This window comes from Geotrypetes seraphini, chromosome 2, assembly GCF_902459505.1.
Source record: "Geotrypetes seraphini chromosome 2, aGeoSer1.1, whole genome shotgun sequence".
Classification (NCBI taxonomy): Eukaryota; Metazoa; Chordata; class Amphibia; order Gymnophiona; family Dermophiidae; genus Geotrypetes; species Geotrypetes seraphini.
Window position 1 is genome coordinate 138657006 of NC_047085.1, and position 14215 is coordinate 138671220.

Consider the following 14215-nt stretch of genomic DNA (forward strand, 5'->3'; position numbering starts at 1 on the left):
TGAGCTCGCGGGGAAGGGGTGGGAACGGTGATACATTTTTTCCCTGTGTCATTCTCTAGTTCTGATGTAGGGGCTGATACAGGACCATTTAAAGGGACAGTGACACACTAAGTCAACTTGCTTTGGCAGTTCCTCTCCCAACACATAATTTCCTGTGCCCCCCACCTATGGGTCCAGCATCTCTTCCCCCCCCCCTTCCCAGTTCAGTCCCTCTTTCCCTCTCCTCACACATCCAACACTGTTTCCTCACCTCTCTCTAGCCCGAAGTCATTTAAAGCTTAGTTTGGTTCCTGGAAGCAGTAGCATAGCGAGTTTCCTTCAGTCAGCCCCTGGGTCTTCACTCTGCCACATCCCACCCACAGGAAATCGCAAAGGAGTCAGAACATGGCAGAGGGAACCCCAGGGTCTGGCTGAAGGCAGCCTGTCATACTGCTGCCAGTGACTAACCTTAACAAGACTGTGGAAGAGGTGAAAGAACAATTCCAGACCCAGGGGAAGGGGGTTGATGGTACGGTAGGGAGAAGGAGGCTCAGACACAACATAGGGCTGGCGATATGGGTTTGAGAAGAGATTTAATGCTGACCATGGGTCTCCCAAACAAAATTATGTTCCACTGCTCACTCCCAAAGGTCTCTCCAGTACTGATGAGTGAGACTCTTTGCCTGATTGTCCTTGCTGGGCACAGGAATTGAGTTTGCTCAGTGCTGGGGCTGCTCAAGCATCCAGAGGACTGGCACCTATGAGCTACAAGAAAAAAAAAAAGCCAGTTCCGTGGCAGTCTACAATGCACTTGCAAACTCCAACAGAGGAGGTACAAGACTACCGCTATGCACGTGCAAGTTGCATCAACTAACAAAAAGGTGATATATAGAATATGTCTCCTACATTTCTACCCCTTTTCAGGGAGGAGCCTGTTTTACAATCCACCTTCGGAATACAATCTATCCGCTCCTTAAATAGCCACGCTTGCTTCGGGCCGCAGAACGGCAAAAGTGGACAACGCCCAGACCTTCTGAGAAGTCTGTGAGGAGCATGCGCACTGTAAATCGCTGAGGGAACCGGAAGTAGCGGTTAGTTTGTAGGCTGTGCTCTGTGGTTGTTGGTGCGCATGCACGCTGGAGAATTGAACGCGCCTGAACGTTCCGTTTTTTTTTGGTAAGAAGAGAGCTTAGTGTAGATTCAAAGAATGAGCTATAACTCGTGAAGGGTAGCTAGGTGCAAAAATCCTGCTTATAAGTTTATGAAAGGAGTCTGGTAGGAATGCCTCTCACTTGCCAATGCTGTTATAGTCTCACACTCTGTCTCGCTGGGTCAACCCTAGCCTCCAGGTAGCCGTGGGATGCAACATCTCCTTAGAGTTGTCTTGCACAGCCCGAGAGATTTGGCTAAACACCCGGTAGCTTTGAGGGTTGTTAACGAGTTTGTGCTTGGGTGTTTCAGTTTGCTTTGCAAACTGCACTGTGCATTCTGAATATTACACTTAGGTTTGAACTGTTTGTTTTAATGCACTTCAAGACGAAAGTGTTATATTGAAACTCCTTACATAGGATGGCTGTAGGCAAGATGGACTTTTTTTTTCCAATGAAAGAAGAGACCCCCTCCCCCATTCGGAGGGAGGGGGCGCAAACTTTTTTGTGTGTGCATTACCCAACACAAGTGCTTGAGTGGAGAGGTAGAGCAGCAGAATGTGGTTATGAAATCCAAGGGGTGGGGAGGCAAATGCTCGCACCCTCGCCGCCTTTCAAGCCAGGGCAGATATGAAGTCTGGGACCAACAGTTTCTCGAGCGGTCACAAGTTTTTTCATGTGACTGTTACAGAACTGCAGATAATGATTTACAGTACACTGTACTTGTTAGCTGTCAGCCGAGGGACCTGGATGGTGATATTGATCAGAGCTGATGTCGGAGATGTGTGTGGGTTTTGTTTGTTTTGTCTTAAATTCCGCATGTTTGAAAACTAGGCATCTCGGTCCAAATCAAGTGCGTTTTGTAGTGGTTGTAATTAGATATTAATCCAGCATTTACTTTAGTTAAGTAAGCGCTCTTGCAGTGCTTCTACGGTTACAGAATATTGCATTGGTCAATGTATAAAAAACAAAGTGGCGTGATATTTTTTTGTTGTAAATGGGATAATTGCATTTGATTAGATTTTTGTTTTGTTCAGATATTATTGAAAGGGCTCATTTAAACAAATATTAAAGTATTCATTTGCTGTGTAAATGGGAAGTAGAACAGATTCACTAGTTTCCATTTTTTTTAAAGATCCCTACCTGTGACTAATGCCTCCTTATATGTTTTCTCTCTGGTATGGAACAACCTAACAAAAGGAAAAGTTATAAAACATCAAGTGGGAAAGTGCTTAGAATCAATTCTGTTACACCTTGTATTTTGTTCATATTTGATCTCTGTTAACCGTGTACTTTTGCATAATATTGGCCCTTAGTTTGAATCTCATGTTTATCCCTCAACCTATTCAGGAAAATATGCAACCGCACTGCAGCTAGCAGTAAGAGCAAGTCCGTGAAAGTTAGGCAAAGGTTAACAGTGCTGCTGCCTACATATGGAAATAGACCTGTTTTAGAATATCTTAGATGAGTAGCATATAATATTGAAATATAGATTTTGATGCTGAAACAATTAGCTCAGTTTTTACAGTTCCTGAGTTCATTGTATTAAAGCTTATTGAATTTAAAATTATCATTATTAATTGCAGTTTTTACAGTTCCAAGTTTAGACAAATGATGTTAGTGTTAATGTTGACGTATGACAACATGCTCTTTCATTGTATTAAGCTTACTGATTTAAAAATGATTATTAATTTGTCATGTGCACATTTGATGGGTCACCAGTACGATCGGTTAATGTAGCTGGTTTTAAAAAAGGTTTAGACAAGTTCCTAGAGGAAAAGTCCATAGTTTGCTGTTGAGACAGACATGGGGGAAGTCACTGCTTGCCTTGGATCGGTAGCATGGAATGCTGCTACTATTTGGGTTTTTCTATCAAGCTGTAGAACCCAAACCACAGGACACCTCAAATACTAAGCAAATAATAGTTCTTAGGAATATAATGTGTAAGAGAGGGTTCCAAGTAAAGCAATTATAACTTCTTACTAAATTTTTGATTTTTTTGGGAAACCTCAGTGTGGATTGTATAAGTCAAACAAATGCAACGCGTTCAATACTTCAACTCGTGCAAAAGCACCAGTTTAGTGAAACACACCATCATGGTGTCTTCCTTTGTGCATTTGATTGCGAATAAGTATAAACACACTAAAATTAAAAGTGAAACAAAAAACCAATCTCTTAAAAATAAATATAACTGCACAGCCCTGTAAATAATCAAAGGACTTATCTTATACTAGTGTTTAAGCCCGTTACATTAACAGGTGCTAGAATAGATGTCTGTCTGTCTTTCTCCTGCCCCCTTTCTCTTTCTTCCTTTCTTTCTGTCTCTCTCCCTGCCCAATGTTTATTTATTTATTTCTATCTTTCTTTCTCCCTCCCGCTATCTTTATTTCTTTCTATCTTTTTTTCTTTCTGTCGCTCTCCCTGCCCAGACCCTCACTGAAGCTGCCTTCCAGCGGTGCCAGCTAAGGGATCCCTTGCCCTTTCCTCAATCCAGCTGTGGTCAGTTGCCTGCACACTCCTGGTGGGGGAGGGGAGGGGTTCCTTTAGATCTCGTTCGCTGAGGTGGGGGTGGGCCACCCCATCCATGCACTTTCTCTCTCCTACCTGTACTCCAAATGCCTGCTTCTCTCACCAGCCCAAAGCCTCTCTCTCTAGTGGCTATCCCATGTCTCTTTTCTCCTCACCAATCCAGGCCCCAACTCCCAATCAGGCATCTCTTTCCGCCCCCACCCAACTATCATTCTCCTCCTTGTCCTCCACCCTCATCTCATGATTGATTCCCTTGCTCCTACCCACAGCTGACCGTCTAATCTGCCGGTTCCTTCTTCGGACAGATGGGAATGATCTCCCTCTCCCCTCTTGCTCCAGGGGAGTTTACTTTGGGGGGGGGGGGGGGGTCACAGTCACGGGCATCGGGAGTTTTTATTGTTGCAAGCTCCCTTTTCCCCCTACATGCCAGCGATTGTTGGGGTTGTTTTAGTTTTTTTTTTTTTGCAGACAGAGAGAGGGCGGGAGGGGAGAGTGGCTGCCGTGGCGATCTGGCTAACTCCCTTGCCGGAGCTATTTTTCAGTTTAAAGGTGCTGCGGCGGCTCCTCTAATGATCCCCACCTGCATTAGAAGTCTTCTTTGAAGCAGCTGTGGCTCGTGACAGGAGTCGCGGCGGCACCTTTAAACTGAAAAAATAACTCCAGCAAGGGAGTTCAAGGCGGAGCTTCGGTATGGCCCTATTCGCCTTGCCGTAATGTATTTAATCTGATCCCTGCACCTCATGGCCAGAGAAAGAGGAGCGGAAGTACTGGTTCAAGATACCCATAACTCTCAGCTAAAGCCTTGGTACGTTTGTCGGCTGTGCCTCTGCCCGGGTTGGGAGGGAGAGAAGGGGGGGAGGGGTCCTGAGGAATGACACTGTCTCCAACCTGCCGCTAAGCCAACAGCCGCCTCGGGAAATTTGCGCGCATGCGCACCCCTACATGCGGGTCGCTACAGCTCACGGAAAACCAGCGCACGCATAGGGAGTGCGCATGCGCGGCCTAGCGTTTTATTATATTAGATTAGAAAGTCAATCAAAGTCATCATAGTTCCTGATGCTTGTGCCTTAGTAACTGTTTCAGAATCATTCTTCCGCCCATCACTGGAATGCAGTTTAGGAAAAATCCTTCTTCAGGAACCTCCTCTTACTGCAACTTCTAAAATTTTTCAGAGCGGCCAAGGCAAAAGATGTCAGTGCATGAACTGAGCAGCATCTGTCCAACGAACAGCCAAATTCTGTTGTTCTTTTCTCTTCAACATTGCTAAAATCTGGCCTTTCATCTCTGAGCATGCTGCTAAGACCCTCATCCATGCTCTTATCACCCCTCGCCTGGACTACTGCAACTTGCTTCTCGCAGGTTTTCTACTAAAGTAATCTCTCTCCCCCTTTAATCTGTTCAGAATTCTGCTGCACATCTCGTATTCCTTCAGTGTCATTATGCTCATGTTACCTCTCTCCTCAAGTTGCTTCACTGGCTCCCTGTTTGTTTCCAAAAACAGTTCAATCTCCTCTTATTGACTTACAAATGTATTCACTCTGCAGCTCCTCAGTATCTCTCCTCTCTTATCTCTCCCTACATTCCACCCCAAGAACACCCATTTTTTGTACAAATCTCTCTTGGCGGTACCCTTCTCTACAGCCAACTCCATCCCTTCTACTTTGCTGCGCCATATGCCTGGAACAACTTACCTGATTTGGTACATCAGGCTCCATCTTCAGTGGTATTCAAATCAAGGCTGAAAGCACACTTTTTTGAAGCTGTATTTAGGTCCTAACCCAGTCAACTTGTAAAGCACCCATTTCTGCTGGTCTGCCTCATCATTCTCCCTCTCATCCTTCTATTCCCCATGCATCTCTACCTCACTCCTCTCTCTTTGCCCAATTTTCTTTTCTTCCTTTCCCAATGTGCACCATCTCTCACTCATGCCCATCAATTCTCCCTTTTTATTCCCTCCCTCCTATGCCCCTTCCTTCTGTGTCGAGTTTGTGCCCCCTCCCATGAAGTTGACCCAATCCACAGAAGTTGCAGGTGTCACCAGGGATACTTCCCTGTCTGCTGTAGCTGACATGCTCCACCTTCCCCCCCCCCCATAGCAACTTCACGCATGGACAGGCCATGGCACGTTCGGCAACTCACACGCAGCCAGACCACAAGCCTTCCCTCCGACATCAATTCTGATGTCGAAGAAAAGGTTCCAGGCCGACCGCATGCAGCATGTGTGTTGCTGCATGTGCCGTGGACATTCCCTGCGCAGAGTTACTGCTGGGGGGGGGGATTGAGTGTGTCGGCTCTGGCGAGGTGGCAGGGTTGGCTTCGGGGGTGGGGGATGGTGCAGCAGGCAGACAGGGATGTAGGGAGGCATCCCCAGCACCTGCAGCTTCAGTGGGGGGCAGGCAGGGATCTCCGGCAGGAGGCAGAGAGGGATCCCTGGTGGCGTACGCATACCATGTGTTGAGAAACTCTGCTCTATAGGACCACTCCTTGGTGCCACCAAGAAGGGAAGCTAGGATTTTGAAATCTTTTAGGAAGAAAATATTTAAGAACGCTATACTAGCGTCCTGAATAGCATCTTACCAGATCTTAACGAGCATGCACTTGCAGAAAATTGTCCACAATGAAGCAGAGTTCAGCCGCTCCCTTGTGAGAAGGTGAAGGAGCCCCACCTGCTAGTTGTCAGAGTGGGAGTGTGCCTTACATATGTACTTTCCAATCTGTAATGCATTTGATATAGCAACCAACGTCTCCACTACAGGGATTAGGTTGCATAGACTCACCTAACTGTGTGCCTCAGACCTCAAACCAGCAGTGAAAAAGAAGGATTTGGATGTTCTATGCCACTGAGGGCTAGATGGCACAAAACTTTCTGATCATGTACCAATGACCACTAAACTAGCTTGACTGGTTTAGCGACCAAAGGAATTTGCCGACCTGATGCTGAAAATAGCCCACTGTGTGGTTTTCCATGCAGTCATACATTCTCCGATTCTGGTCATTAATATTAAAACCATCCATCCGATTGAACACATCCACACAAGTAATAGTAATTATTATTTAACATAGATACTCCACACTCAAACTCCAAAATATGTGCAACAATAACATTTCGGACATTTTTCTTATTATGCTATGGCTATATTTCTTCAAGGGTGTTTTAATGAGAAAAACTCTCCATACTTTCTCCCATTCAGGCAAACATTTCCTACACACTGCAGTCAAATATTCCCATTTAACAAATATAGTACAATGTAACCATTTAAGAAGGGATGGAGTCCCATCAAAGTCACTGACATACCAGTGCTTGCTGGGCACAGGGTAAATCCAGCACTGGTTTATTTAACAAATAAATCCCTGAGTTCCAGGAAATCTAAGAACTCAACCAGAATTGCAGTCAAGATTGAATGGCTCTCCAAAATGCTTGTACTTTTGTAGCAAAGCCACCAAATAGCTCATTGTTCCCAATTTTCCACACTGATGGCAACAGTAAGGTGAAGCAGTTGAAAATATGACAAGGCCCTAGATATTTTTCTTTTGCCCTGTACAAAAACTGCTTCAATATCTTCTACATCTATCAGTTTGTTCTAAAGACTCTTATAACAGTTCTCCTCTGTACAGTTGGCACCTATCACCCAGCAGAAGGTAAATCCATCTTTTCTCAGCCTTTAGTAGTTTTCTTCATGTGAAGCCTCCAATAAAGCCTCTCATAATGTCATGGCACCTCAAGGTCATTGTATCCCAGCTGATGAAAGCTTCTTTTCAGCCACTTGATATGTTGTCTGAAATACTTGACCTATAAGGTCTTATTTTTGGTGTTGGTCAGTGAGCTCCAAGCCCTAGCAGCTGATACAAAAGAGCAACCTTGTGCATACTTCATAACTTCCTTCTTAAGGTAGTGTTGTAATTCCATTTTAATTGGTCAATTTTTTTCAATATTTTTCCCTAAAGTGCAGGCCTATTGAGGTGAAAGTGGACTGCAAGAGAACCTTTGACCTTCTTTCTGAAGTGGACTGAAGTCCATAGATCACCCAGATTTTTGTTTGTTTTAGCCCTCATCCTGTTTGGGTCAGCCATCAGCTAATATGCTCTTTCCATTGGCTTGCAGACTGCATGTCCTTATTCCCAGGCTGGGCTGACTCTTGAGGCTCATGCCACATCTCATTATGTCAGAGCCATGTCTGCATTGGTAGCCCATCAACCTTCTTAGAGGAAATCTGCAGAGCTGCACTTGTTTCTAGTAGTTTTAACAGGACTTTTGATGCAGCTGATGGTTTTGTTACAGTCCCATCAGAATCTCTTTAGGGTTTAGAATCCAACTCCACCTGCCTATTTTTTGTTTCTGCTTTTCTTTAAGGCAGCTTGGAAGCTAGGGGTTCTTGTCAGTAAGAATATTATATCCTGCTTGTCCTTGGCGAAAGCAAAGCTACTCACCTGTAATGAGGATTCTCAAAAGATAGCAGGATGAATATTCTTTCTTCCCACCCTCTTCCCCTTTGGTTTCAAGTCCTATCAGATATGCATGATAGATTGGCCTGGTCCTGCATGATGGCGACAGGAAGATACACGCATGCATAGTGAGGCACTTCCAATCGCTCTGTTGGATTTCACCACTCATCAGTAAGACTATTCATCCTACTGTCTTCGGATACCTGCTTATTGGTGAATATTTTTGTTTCTCTACTGTGCTGTCATGAGTTTTGGGGGTTGCTCTTTTGCTATAGGACTGTATGCTCTAGTTCACCTTTTTCATATCTTGTTCTTGATCAGAAATGAGCACAACGGCAGAAGAATGGCTTCTCTTTGAAGCCAGAAATGGAAATATTGAAGAGGTCAGGAAGCTCCTGGAAAGTTGTGAAAAAGGGGATATGGAGATTAATATTAACTGCAAAGGTAAGTGCAATACATTTTTTTCCCCCATTATGTATTTTTATATTTGGTTTTATTAGGGTTAGAAGGATGTGTTCATCTACTGCTGCTTTGCCTGGTTATTCTCAGGGGTAATATCTCCATATACCATGATAGGAATGAACCGCACTCCTAAACCAGAGTATGTAGAGTATGAGCTCGCTCGCAAATTTGCTTCTAACACGTGCTGTAGAACTTGCATCATGGTAAAGAGCTTCCTTCTGAAGTTCATAACATGGAATATATATAGATGTGCTTGGAAAATCTTTTTGATCAAGCCAGTGGCATGCAGAATGATGGAAAATATTTCTTATTTCTCTGCTAAATTTTCTTGGCCTCAGATTGCATTTCTTGATATTTGGGGGTGTTCTCTCTCTCCACATGATTCATAGTAATCCCTTTGGATGACACCTCTATGATTAATGCAGTTCTGGTGTCTTTCTCTTTTGCCACTATATCCAGTTTTCTTGCATCCAGCTTTTTATTGGTTGGGTTGAGAATGTCTTAAATTGAAGAGGTTATAACCGTTTTCGTAGGGTCATGGGATGAGTAACTGTTTCCTGCTCTTTCTCACAGAATCTGCAAATGTCTGTCTACCAGTTTTATCCCAGGATAAGCAGGCAGTATATTCTCACATGTGGGTGACTTCATTGATGGAGCCTGGTACGGACAGTACAAAACGTGTACAGTAGTCCCCCCCCCCCGAAATTCGCAGGGGTTACATTCCAGGAACCCCCTCAAATTTCAAAAAACCACAAATACGGTTTTTAGGCAGGGGAGACAGGAGAGGGCAGCTGGAGAGGCAGGAGAAGGCAGCCGGAGTGTCGGTGAGTGAAGGAAATCACTCGCTGTATGCTCCGACTGCCTCTTCCTGTACTAAAGTCGGGCCTCACCAATCAGGAGCTGCTTTGACATGCAGCTCCTGATTGATAAGGCCCGACTTTAGTACAGGAAGAGGCGGTCAGAGCATACAGCGAGTGATTTCCTTCACTCGCTGGCGCTCCAGCTGCCCGGTCATTCGTGGTTGGAAAATACCGCGAATGACCGGGATCGCGAACCGCTGACTGCGAATTTACGGGGGAGCACTGTACTGTCATTCAGTGCTGTAGCAAGGGTGAGTGGTGGCACCCTCCTTTCCTGTACCTTTTTAACTTTGGTGCAAGCAGCCACCAACTTGCTGCCCGTGTCGGCTTCGGCACTCTCTCTGACATCACTTCTTAGGTGCGGTCCCGGAAGTGACGTCAAAGAGAGTGCCAAAGGTGATGCAGGCAGCAAGTTGGTGGCTGTTTGCGCTGAAGTTAAAAAGGTATGGGAAAAGGGAAAGGCGCATGTGCATGGAAGGGGGAGGAGGAGGGGGCCGGCGCCCTGAGGAAGACCACGCTTGGGGCAGACAGCCCCTCCTGCCTCCCCCTTACTATGCCAGTGCTGTCTCAAAATCTTGAGACTGTGCGTACTACACATGCACTGGTGCCTTCATGTCCAAAGACAGCTTGCGGGACCATCGGTTCTCTGTTTTCCGAGGAGCTGAGAAGCTGTATTTTTGGAGTCTCTCCAAAAGTGCGTCTAACTTTTCCTTTTTGTGCCTTCCTGTTTTCATTTTTTTCATAATTTGTTTTATTTCACTTTTCATTTCAAATTTTTTTTTCTTTCAAAATTTTTTTTTCATTTCCTATGCACCCTAGCATCCTTCTAGTTTTTGCTGTCACCTTTTCAACGTGTGGCCACCTTAAGATCATCACATACAATCACACCTGAGTTCCACTCTTCTGTTGTGCACATAAGTTCTTCACCCCTTAAACTGTTTTATGCAGCTGAAATGCTTGACCTTGCATTTCTTTGCATTAAATTTTAGCTGCCAAATTTCAGACCATTCGGTCTTCCTTCATGTTGTCCACACCATCCAGGGTGTTTACTCTATTGCAGATTTTGGTATCATCCGCAAAGAGACTGATTTTACCCAACAGCCCTTCAGCAATATCGTTTATATAAATGTTAAAAAGAACAAGCCGAAGAACAGAACCTTGAGGCATACCACTGGTAACATCCCTTTTCTTCAGAGCAATCTCCATTCCTTGTCATCCTAGCAGATGAATCCAGAGACTAGTGGGATTATGTCCATCAACCAGCAGGTGGAGATAGAGAGCACTGAGTTGTCCTCAGGTGTATCTTGGATGCACAGCTTCCTGGCCAAACAGTATACTCCATCTCCAGCAGGCTGATGGATGTGTGCCTCACAGTTCCTGGATTCTACGGGTGGATTTCCAGCCAGGCCTGGCTATTTGGAAAGAGGGGTGTCTGGCAGCATGCTGCCAACTTTGGAAGATACATCTGGGTCCCCCCATCTCCCTACCTTACCCTCTTTGGGGTAACACCTGGGCCCCCCCAGGTCCCTTACCCCATCTGACATGGTGCCTTCTCTGGGTTTCTTCTTTCCCACGTGAGTATGGAGTAGTGGATTTCTACAGCCGCTTGCCCTTTTGGAAGCCTCAGACTGTTACTTCAAGAGACTGGTGTCCTGGCTCCTTCAATTCGGGTGAGTGTTGCATTTGTTTGTCAAGGACTCACCCTCTTCAAGCTTCCACCTGCTCCCTCCCCACCGTCCCTTACCCTGGCTTACATGATGCCTTACTAAAAAAGGGTAACACCTGTTCTCCACAGGTCACTTTCCCTCTCTACGGTGGTGCCTGATTATTTCCCTGGTTAAAAATAAAAATTATTAAGGGCACAGTTGTGAGAAGTACCAGCTTTCTCAGCGGTTTTTCATCCTCTGGTATTTTAGCTCCCATGATTCAAGCGGCAGTGGGAGGAGTGGACACGGGCTCGGTGGAGCATTTTGGTCTAGCTCTGTCAGATTTAGGATGGGGAGCTAGACAGTCTCTGTGCTGCAACAGAAGGCTCTGGCAGGAGACGACATGTGCTTTTTCCCACATAGGAGAAGCTGAGGCATTCGTGGCCATTTTTAGTTGCCGGCAGCAGCTGTGTGGAGCGTAGGTTGGCTCCCATTTTCTGAGGCTCATATTCCCCCAGTTACGAGAAGCCTTTGTTGCTTTCTTTCTATGGGCCGTATTGCGTGCGCATGGACGGTGGTTCACGGCAGGGGAGGGACATGCTTTTAGTGCATTTTGTCTCCCTGCTCTAGTGCAGCTTTTTCTTGCATGATCGTTTGTGTCGGGGCACTGGATGGGGCAGTGTGGGGAGCTGGCGATCTCCAGGGCTTTTCATAGTATTGGCTGATTGCCGGAGCGTTTCAGCGACGAAGCTGGGAACACGCAACAAGTCTCCCTTGGCATATAATGAGGTGCTACCTACGTGGGGTAGTGCATGGCGCTCCCTCCCTTTCTTTTTTCTAGCAGGGAGGAGATTTGTGTTTGGGGCTGTGCTTTACTTTTCATCCTGCCCGGTTCCTATCCACTTCTTGTGGGTGAGGGTATGGTTTCCGCAGCGACCCATGGTGGAGTCGGTTTGCTTTGCCCGGACTGGCTATAGTTAGACTTCTTTTGGCTATGCGAGTTGCTCTTTATGGGCACGCGAACAGCGGCAGCCAGTAGGCGGGACTGCCATTCTCGTTTTTAGCCTGGGCACGTTTTGGGGTCCAGGTAGGAATTATAAGAGGCAGGGGATGGTGCCTTCACGTGCCTTACTAGGATGGGGACATCGGTATCTTCCGGTCCCTGCCAATTGTAGATTTCTTTTCATTTTTCTACTCCTTTCTTCCGGTAAGGGGGGGGGAGGGGGGGAGATCAGTTTGGCCTACATCTCTTCAGTCAGAGGCTCAGGTATTTTTTCCTTATCTGTCCTGGCAGGTTTTTTTCTGTCAAATCTACCTGGGGCAAGTGTGGGCTTTTGGACTTTGGGGAGTCCCTTGTCACACCTTTGGCACCAACAAGCTTGATATCAACATGGGGCCCACTTTGGTGGTAATTTAGGCTGGGGGAGCTAGGATATTCTGTATCTACTCCCTTGACGTTTGCTGTCTGATCTCACCTTTCTTTTCTTCATCAAGTAGGCAGATATGTGGCAGTTTTTCTTTTTCTGTGGGGGTTTCCTCTACTATTTCCTTACCGTCTTTAAGGGTTTGATGTTGCTGCCACTGTGAACTGGCTTCATGTTTTTCTGTCTCAACTATGCCAATGCTCTCAGCTTCTTTTATGCTGAGGCAGGAGGGCTTTGGGGGGTTAGGTCACCCTACTCTTTCATTGCATGCTTTGTTAACGTCTGTCTTTGGACAATTCCCTTCTCTCTCTCTTTGGTAGGTCAGTGTCTTCGTTTGATGCTAGCTAGCACCAGGATCATTCAGGTGCTTTCATGTTCTTCTCATTTTCTCTGGAGCTGAAGTTGGCTCCCTTTGGCAAATACTCTCTCTCTTTCTGGTGGCAGTTTTCTTCGTCTCATTATTGTTCTCTCAGCCATCCTCCAGGCATCTTCATGGGCATCTTGTGAATCGCCTTGACTCTATACTGGGAGGGGGAGGTACGGAGGGGTTCGGCCATACCTCTCCAGTAACATTCAGGGTATCCAGGTATGGGTCATTTCTTCTCTTGGGTGAGATTTTCTGCTTGAAGTGGTTCAGCATTTTGCCTCTTGAGAGATCGGTTGTCCTCATACTTGACAGGGCATCTTCTTTAGCCGGTATGCCATTGCTTGTGGTGTTTGCAGGCTCGATACTATAGAACCTTGTTAGGGGAGGGGAGCCAATTATGCAGTTATGCTCATGGCTTTCACATATGCTAGGTCCATTGCTAGATACGGCGGATTCAATCAACAGGAGTTTTTCATGAAGCCTTGGAGTCACAAAAGTCTGGTGCTTTGCTGTCATTCTATTTGTGGAGGAGCATAGCAACTATAAATTCCACAGCATAGTGCTCTCAGGCACTAATGGCTCCTGCTCACAGGTGCTCTGAGGTTAGCCTCGGTTTATCATGGAATACAGACACTCTGTGTTCGTATCTCCTTGGCAGTTTGCTGCAAGGCAGGATTTGGAAGCGGTAGATTCACAATAGCTTATTTTTTGGTCTCTAAGTGTCCACAGTAGTGGTCGGGGTGTGAGACATCCTATGGAGAGCTGTAAGTGTTTATTTCCTTCCCTATGTTAGGATTGCTTTGTTACATCCCACTAGTCTCTGGATTCATCGGCTGGGATGAAAGGAAGAATTATGTCCTTACCTTTATAATTTTCTTTCCTTTAGTCACAGCAGATGAATCCAGAGCCCCACCCTGGGCCGGTTTAACTGTGGGGCGCTCTTAGGCACAGTTTTTCGACATACCTTTTTAGCTGGAGTCGCATTCTAAGTTTTTAGTTCAATTGTTCAAGTAGCACATGTGGGGGAAAGGAGTTTTATATGTTTCATGTGCTTGATTTCGACTGCTCTGAGAAGACCTATACTGGTTGGCCAGGAGGCTATGCATCCAAGATAACCTGAGGACAACTCCGTGTTCTCTATCTCCACCTGCTGGCTGATGGACGTAATCCAACTAGTCTCTGGATTCATCTGCAGTGACTAAAGGATAGAAAATTATCAGGTAAGGACATGATTTTTCCTTAACCACTACCCGCTTTCATCTGCCACTCAACCAGTTCTTGACCCAGGCTATCACTTTGGGGCCCATCAAAGCCTTCTAGTGGTTTTAAGCAGTGCATTTGGTGCAACAGGACCATA

At 45.8% G+C, this 14215-nt stretch overlaps 1 protein-coding gene across 7 annotated transcripts in view; it reads left to right on the plus strand.

Moving 5' to 3' along the window:
- The first annotated feature begins 939 nt into the window (after positions 1 to 939).
- Positions 940 to 14215, plus strand: part of OSBPL1A (oxysterol binding protein like 1A) — a 319072-nt gene continuing 305796 nt past the window's right edge. For 2 of the 7 annotated variants that reach the window (XM_033933854.1, XM_033933860.1), the window contains exons 1-2: positions 985 to 1155; positions 8421 to 8543. In XM_033933854.1, coding sequence (XP_033789745.1) covers positions 8423 to 8543 — 121 coding nt within the window. In that variant the 5' untranslated portion in view covers positions 985 to 1155; positions 8421 to 8422. Of the gene's footprint in view, positions 1156 to 1211; positions 1329 to 1882; positions 1911 to 8420; positions 8544 to 14215 lie in introns of those variants that run through there. The other 5 variants (XM_033933855.1, XM_033933859.1, XM_033933856.1 and 2 more) reach the window with 5 other exon arrangements.